The 8366-nt window shown below is 47.9% G+C and overlaps 1 protein-coding gene across 1 annotated transcript; it reads right to left on the bottom strand.

Annotated features, from left to right (window-relative positions):
* Positions 1-2168: 2168 nt before the first annotated feature.
* On the bottom strand, positions 2169-7346 carry BBBOND_0001110 (hypothetical protein, conserved; the record flags this gene model as incomplete). The annotated part of the gene is made up of 1 exon (XM_012914955.1): positions 2169-7346. The coding sequence occupies one exon, from the start codon at positions 7344-7346 to the stop codon at positions 2169-2171; it is 5178 nt and encodes a 1725-aa protein (XP_012770409.1).
* Between the last annotated feature and the right edge of the window lie 1020 nt (positions 7347-8366).

Genomic DNA, 8366 nt, shown 5'->3' with positions numbered 1-8366 from the left:
AGTAGGTGATGCTAGGTGAGTGAAGATAGTAAACACGTGAGTACGATTATGGTTGCAGATAAAACACTCTGTTAAGCTTGTTAACACGTGCAGCAGCAAGTAGTGATTGCGCGGCGATACGATGTGATGAGGGACTATGTAGATGCGATTTGATGTGGAGCAGGTCGAGGCGGATGACCATGATGTGGAGGAGTAGGGAGGAGAGGAAGTAGTCACCTCACTGCTCATGTAATTAGTCAACAACGCGACCATTACTCTGTCTACAACATTAGATGTCAGTTGTTAGTTAGGGTATTGCGATCAGCTGCGCAGTAGATACCGCACCCTGTGGAACGGCCGGATGCGGAAGTAGACCATGACGCAGATGACGACGATGATGAGCGCGACGGGGGCGATGATGTAAGGGACGGGGGAGGATGATGAATTAGAGGGGCTTGCGGAATGCTGTGACATGGTAGAAGAGGTGACACGGGAAGAGGTAATCGAATGCTCTTGACCGGAGGAACGCTGTTCAAGCGCGACACGCTGCGCTTGGAGTTTGGCGGCATCGCGTACAGTTCTACGACAGAAACACATACATGTGTCTTTGTCACATTTTATATATCCTTCACGATGGCATTCATCTCTACTTTTACGAGGGAAGTAGGTATCGCGACATACAGGACATAATCCACTACAGCCTCCACAGGACACGTGACAGCATCTACAATTAGACTTTGTACATCCGGTGCCACACTTACAGTGCTCCCACCAAGTCATCTTGCCGCTCCGCTCCCAGTCCCCTCAACCTGCAAACATATCAATCACCTAGCAACGCACTCACCAACTGCAACGCGTACCACTGCCGCTACCAGCCCCCTCAACCTGCAAACATATCAATCACCTATGCAAGCACTCACCAACTGCAACACTACCACTGCCGCTACCACTCCCCTCAACCTGCGAACATATCAATCACTCAAGCAACGCACTCACCAACGGCAACACTACCACTGCCGCTACCAGTCCCCTCATCATCACCTACTCTCACCCCTGTATCCCCCCAGCCCGGGCCGCCGACACCCACACTGCCCGGGATACCACAGCCGCCCTGAAGCGACGCATGTGATCAGCACCAAGAGCCACTTTATATTTCACTATTCGCAACGCCATGTAAATTGCAGCCAACCCCGTGCGCTCAACTCCCACAGTGCAGCAGCACCGTGCTACGAGCCGCGGTATCGGCGCCATGCTGGCGGAGCGTGTCGGCTACGTGCCTAAATGTGATATTAACAATCGCAACATTGCAGCCTATAAACGCTACTTAACCAGGCCAACGCGGATTACGCCACCCTGCCAGTGACTCGCAACACACGACTTAGGTCATCCGCCGCGGCGCTCACGGCCGCCTACGTTAGCAACCAATCACCCAGCCTCACGTGACACTGACTCAATGGGCAGCGCGGACACCTCTCACAGTCAACGCGCAACTCAAAGCACCAGGCACTCAACGTGCCACAACACCTACCAAATTACGGTTCATCCGCCAGCTTAGCACTTTGCCTGGTTGCTAGGTTAACACGTTGCCCGAGTGCTAGGTTAGCACTTTGCCTGAGTGCTAGCTCACCACTTTGCCTGGATGCTAGCTTAACACGTTGCCTGGGTGCTCGCTTAGCACCTTGCCTGAGTGCTAGCTTAGCACGTTGCCTGGTGGCCAGCTTATCACTTTGCCTGGGGGCTAGCTTAGCACTTTGCCTGGTTGCTAGCTTAGCACTTTGCCTGGTTGTTAGCTTACCACTTTGCCTGGATTCCAGCTTAGCACTTTGCCTAGTTGCTTGCTTAGCACTTTGCCTGGGTGCTAGCTTATCATTTTGCCTGGGTGCTAGGTCAACACGTTGCCTGGTTGCTAGCTTAGCACTTTGCCTGGTTGCTAGCTTATCATTTTGCCTGGGTGCTAGGTCAACACGTTGCCTGGTTGCTAGCTTAGCACTTTGCCTGGTTGCTAGCTTAGCACTTTGCCTGGATGTTAGCTCAACACGTTGCTTTGTCGTTCAGTCATAACTTAATCTCAACGCTATTTAGTTCACACGTTGCCGCTAGAGTAATTCGAGACATTAGACTACGTTAGTCGGTTAGGTGAGTAGGTGAGTAGTTACGTGAGTTACAGTGAATTACAGACGTGAATACGATTATGGTTGCAGGTACGATATCTTGGCAAGCCTTCCGACTTGCGTTGCAGCCAACAACGACTGCGCCGTTATCTTGTGCGATGACGGTATCCTCAAGTGTGATTTGATATGCAGCACATCCAGTCTGCCAACCATTACGCAGATGAGGTAGAAGAGGGACAGTGACCAAAGTGCGACGTTAAGCCATATAAACGGCTGCCTGATGGTGAAAATGAATTCATCAATTTTCTTAATTAGTTCGACAAGTATAGACTCCTTATTAAATACTTCTTTGAATGCCGCACAGAAATTTCGACACGTGCGTTTTTTCTCGAGTCCTTCATTCCCGTTTAACTTGGCTTGCTGCAAAAACACGAACCCGTATTTTGACAAAGTCGGCAATGTCTTTTTGCATTGGACAATGGATTTACAATCGCTATGATGTTCCTTTGGGGTTGGCGGTTTTCTAAGCCTTAAGCAATCTTTAACACAGGATGTGGTTAAGCAGTTGGATCCCTTTGGACCGCAGTTAGAATTGCACTCGTCATATAACTTTTTGAGCAGATCGTAGAAAGTTGTTGTCTGATAGACAATCCACGACAAATATTTATCGGCGTGTTTCGATGAGAACGTACCGTATATGAAATGACTAACGGGACACAAATACGGGCCGCATTCTATAGACTCCTTCGATGAGCAAACGAGACTACCGAGACTACCAGCAGAATGTCCCTTCCACACTGCCGAATGACTGCCAGAAAAAATGTAGTAAATCTTCAGCTCCTCATAAGTAGCGCCAAAGTTGGCATTGTTCACAGCGGTATCGAATGCTGCTTCCCTATGCTTGTTACTACCCACAGTCCAGCGATTGGTGAAATTGTAGTAGAAGGCGAACATATCACCGAGAGTCTGTGGCGGACGTTGCAGAAGACATACTAAGTCACTGCACAATTTGGTAAGTGGACTAATTTCTTTGCCGCAAAATTGGTGCAGGGCGTCTTTGATACGCTTACCGGTGCCATTAATGGACGCCAGATTTGTTAAATCGGCGAATCCCATCGGCGTTTGGCACGGCTTGCCAAAATGGTTTGGCGCATCACACTTCATCTTGCAGTCAGATTTGCCGTACGGGTGCGGCAGGAACCCTGGCAGGCCGTCTTCCAAGAAAGACTGTAGTGGCGATTTTAGTCCGCACTTGGGTGTTTGGTTGCACTTTTGGTCACATGTTTGGTTGTGCGTTTGCCCAGCGTTTTGGTTAGGGCATTGCATGGTGTTGCAGATCCAGTTTGACCCGCCGACGTCCCTGCCATAATGACAGTCAAGCCAGCCGCCCAGCTGGGTGGGATAGGTACACTGCTTATATAAGAACGACAGTTGATGGAATAGTCGAAGGCATATCTCTGTTAGCAAATCGAGACATTTAGAGGAGTTACTAGGGTAGGACAATCTATCCGGGTTAGTGTTGAAGTCGCAGGCATAGATACCACCAGCGTGGCCGTGACCAAGCAGGCTGACGAGGACGTCATAAGAATAATGGCATACCTCGGTGAGCATCTCTCTAAGATTTAAGGCTGTGATATTTGCCGGGTGCGCCTCCAGCATATCTTCCTTCTCGTCCTTAACGGGGATGCCGTCACCCTGCACCTTGGCGTCTGGTTCCTCCTTCTTCTCGAACAGGTCACTGAAAGCGTTCAACGACAAGTCGTCATACACGGGGTGATACGTCAGACCACATAACCAGCGAAGCATGTCATATATGGAAGACGGGTACCTACCAGCGGACGAAATGGGCAGGTGGGTGACACGGAAGTATTCATTGGCATGTTGGAACAGGCACGTAATGACATCGATAACACTGAAAATATTCTGTTTTCCGTTTGGTTTGCAGGTTAAGAAATGCGGTGTCTCGGTAACGCTAGTAACGATTGCGTTAAGCTTGGCCAGGATGTTCTCGCCCATCATTTTGGGGGAACATCTCAGCTCACCGTCCTGCCCACCCTTTGCGCTGGCCACCTGGTAGCCACACTTGACAAAGTGATCACCGAGCGGATTGTCGTTTGTGGCGGCGGATGCATATACTTGACGCCCTCTCCACTCGGCCTTCTCCGTGCACTGCTTATGCAGCTCGGACAAATCATCGCAAAGTATTTTCAAAGTAGTGAGGAACACTCTGGCGGCATTTTCACCTTCCACGGTTTTCTTAACGGCAAGCGTTTCCTCCCATGAAATTGCTTTCGATCCTTCGTAAGTGTTGACATAAGCCCGGCCAATCTCTCCGAGTAGAGCACTAAGCCCATCCTTAAGAAATTGTGTGATCACCGTCGACGTATCACCGAATTTCGAAGGATTGAATCTGGCAATAGCGTCTTTGAGTGCGCCTAAGCTCGTGTTAAATTCATGGTCGAAGTGTTGAGACTTCGCAAGTTTTCCGAGCAATATCTGCAAAGCCTTTTGAGTAGGCGCATACTTGTCAACGTCAGACACGACATCAGGCTGCTTCTGCAACTTAGTAAAAAATTCATCAAAGCCATCGTTTAGTATTTTGGCCGCCTGGCTCATCGGATAGATTTTCCGCAATCCCTGCACAGTGAACGACGTAGCGTCAATGGCGCCGATCGCTTCAACGCTACCGACGAACTTCTCATCGAATTTTTTCATGAACCCCTTGAGTCCGATATTCAAGTCGCTGTTAACGTCTATAAGCAGCGGTTTTAATTCGCTCTCGGTTTTCTTGGCGAATGCCCTGAGCAATGCGTCTATTGAGCTAACGTACTGCCTGCGGGCGTGGGTGGAGAGTGCTTTTTGCGCCTCCGACACTTGCTTGTCGACGTGATTTCTGAGCGGTCGTAGCGTGTTGGTTGTAACATCGTCGGCTTTTTCTATGATGTCGTTGGCTTCCTTTAGCGCCGTAGTCACAGGACCAGCATTGAGCTCTAGTAGTTTTTTTTGGAGGTGCTGGAGCGTGTTCTGATTTTCGGTGCCTTTGCCAATAGCTTTTATATGCTTATCCAACATGCCTTTGATAAGTGTGCCGTAGAATGCGAACGAATCTAGTACGTTTTTTAATTCATCTTTAATATTGCCGGACCATTTTCCAAGAGATTCTCTAGTTGCTTCAACGCTGAATCCGGTGGCAGCGTACGTGCCTATCTCTTTGATCTTGGTTGGGAGGGTGCCTGCATTTTCCTTAACATCTTCTAACTTCTCGGATGTGAGAGATTTCAGGCTCTCTTCGCTTTGGTCTACGAAAGCATTGTATTGCTGAAACGTTTCGTCCTTGTCAAGCGTGACCGCGCTACCGACACCTGGCTTCAGCTTTTTCCCAAGCTCTTCAGTCACCCCCGTGATCGCGGCGTCGACGGCGGCGGCGTGACTAGGAGTAGAAGGCGGTCGGCCTCTGGGTGGATGCTTAAGTGCGTGTTTCACTTTTTCCTCGAATCCACTAGCCGCATCGAATACCTTAACTATGTCGTCCGCGACGCTAGTGGTTGTGCCTGAAGTGCCCAAATTAGTTGCGAGTAGGGCAAATGAATGAATTTCAGCCCATGCCTGCCTAGCAGAGGAGCTTAGAGCGACCATCGTAGATTGAACTGCAGATTCAAGATAACGTATCTCCTTGGCATGATGTGCTTTCAATATGCTAGCCACCTCACTTTCAAGCTGCTTCGCTATCCCAGTGACAAAAGTACTATTTTCTTTAGTCACCCTCCTACCCAGTAACTCTACAAATCTGTTGATTCCACCATGGATAGCGGTAAGCTGCGTTTGTACATTGCCTTGCGGCTTAACTTCGATGTGCTTGATAACATCTGCATCAAGCTGCTCTTTTATTTGGCTTGCGATTCGTTGAAGAATCTCTTCACTAATTACATCCTTGCCATGCTCACTAAGAGGCAGTTCACCCGGTTCCGTTTTATAACCGAGATACTCACCAAGCCAATATCTTACTACAACGTTATTTCGCCAAATATCTTTTATCCACCCTTCAGCTGTATCTCCAAACTTATCCTTGCTATACTTTTTTACATATTGATTCATTTTATTTCTTATTCCTTCAAGACCTGTCGTCGACGTTTCTCTTAATCCTACGCTACCAGTTATCGCCTTAAGCTGATCTCTCAGATATTCGACGATTTGCTTAATTTCCTGATGCTCTTCGGATCCGTCAGCATCTTCCCCGTACCTAAGAATTCTATTAAGGTTCTTAATTTTACTTTTAATCCCCTCCACCTGCTGATTTACAGCATCCTTCACCTTGTACAAATCCTCTTTCAGCTTCCCGTCCATGGCTTGCACCTCTATAAGCGCTGCTTTTACTTTCGTATTAAATTCTTTCTTCACGTCATCTATATACCTGCAAAGCACGCCGCTCCTGTCAGCCAACGCTTTGGCAACCTCAGTAAGTTTCCTTTGATTATTCTCGCCGGGCTTTTTGTTTTCAATTCCGACGGCTTCACTTTTCGCAGCCTGCACTTCTTTGTCCGCATTCTCAATCCACTGCTGCAGTTCCTTTGCGTACTGCTTCAGACTCTTGTCGATGTCTTCAAGTTGGAGTTTAATAAGCTGCACCCTCCCTTTCAAGTGCTCAACTAGGTCTCTCACCTGCTTGCAAATTTCATTTTTGACCTCTACACCAAGGCCACTTAACGCGTCACTAATTAACTTAATCGTCGCATCTAGGTCACTCTGCTCCTTCTGAGCCAACGCCTTGAGCCTCTCGCTCTCGTGCTTAACATTGCTAATGGAATGTCTAACTTTAGTCTCTATTTTGTCATTCAAGTCGGTAATAGATTTATTCATGTCTGTTTGTGTTCTAAGATTAAAAGCTGTGTTGAACGTGTCGGCTGCCTGCTGGCATTCCGTCAGTTTATCTCGCACCTGTGTCTCGGCTTGCTCAACTGCATCATGTGCAGCGTCGTCCGGTACCTGAATAGCATTAAGACCATTAATTAACGTACCTTTTTCTGTCTTGACGTATTTGTAGAGTGTCCTTATGGGATTTTTAATGGATGTATTCGACTGCTCCACTGCCTTATTATACCTCCCCACCCCTTCGACCACCTTTCCAATCGCAACACTAAAACCGTTTTTACCGGCGTGTTTATTGGTGTTAAGAATGTTAATTGCATCATCTAAAGAATTTTTATGCTGCCCTAAATGCTCTTTGATGTTACTGAGCACACCACTCAAAAATCCCATCACCGCGTCACACAGCCTGTCCAAGTCGGAGTACACTATCCCAGTGCCGTCGTAGCCTTTGGAGTCAGAGTTGAAGCCGAGGAATTTCTCGAGGCCGTCACATAAATGCGTTAAAATATCATTATTATTAGTTAAAGTATCTTTAAATTCAGTGAGTTTCTTAACAATTTCTCTCTGCTGCCTCACTTCATCCAATCCCTTATCTCTCTCCTCCTCAGGGAGGTAATGGGTCTTAGCACAGTCATTTTTAGAGGCTTCGGCTTTTTTTATTTTAGCGTTTTGTTCAGCAATTTGCTTTTTAGAGTCATTAGGATTATTAGATTCTAGAGTTTTAAGTTGTTCATTAGCTTTTTGAATTTCAGTCTCCTGAGACTGACAGTAGGAGACACCGCTTCCTGAAGCGGAGGTAGTAGGACATTCGAGTTGCTTTTGACGGGTGTCAAGGCTATCATTAGCTTTCTTTATGGCCTCCTCAATCAACTTTTTCAAAGCTTGAGACAACTCACCAAGACCCTTACCATTCCCATACCTAACCTGGATCAACCAGTCGATGGACTCAGTCAAAAGGGCAGTTAAAGGTGACAAGGCACAAGTTATTGTAATGGTTTAGAGAGGTCATAGCGGTATTATGGCGAGGTAATTCGAGGGATGTAGAGTGGGTTAAGGGGCGATGTGGAGTGGGTCAAGGGGCGATGTGGAGTGGGTTAAGGAGCGATGTAGAGTGGATAAGGGAGCGATGTGGAGTGGGTAAAGGGGCGATGTAGAGTGGATTAGGGAGCGATGTAGAGTGGATTAGGGAGCGATGTAGAGTGGATAAAGGGGCGATGTAGAGTGGGTTAGGGAGCGATGTAGAGTGGGTTAGGGAGCGATGTAGAGTGGATAAGGGGGCGATGTAGAGTGGATAAGGGGCGATGTAGAGTGGTTTAAGGGGCGATGTAGGGTGGGTTAAGGGGCGATGTAGAGTGGGTTAAGGGGCGATGTAAGGTGGGTAAAGGGGCGATGTAGAGTGGGTAAAGGGGC

Source organism: Babesia bigemina, scaffold Bbigscaff_57347 (assembly GCF_000981445.1).
Source record: "Babesia bigemina genome assembly Bbig001, scaffold Bbigscaff_57347".
Taxonomy (NCBI): domain Eukaryota; phylum Apicomplexa; class Aconoidasida; order Piroplasmida; family Babesiidae; genus Babesia; species Babesia bigemina.
Note: the sequence above shows the minus strand (reverse complement) of the source record. Positions and strands in the feature narration are given on the sequence as shown.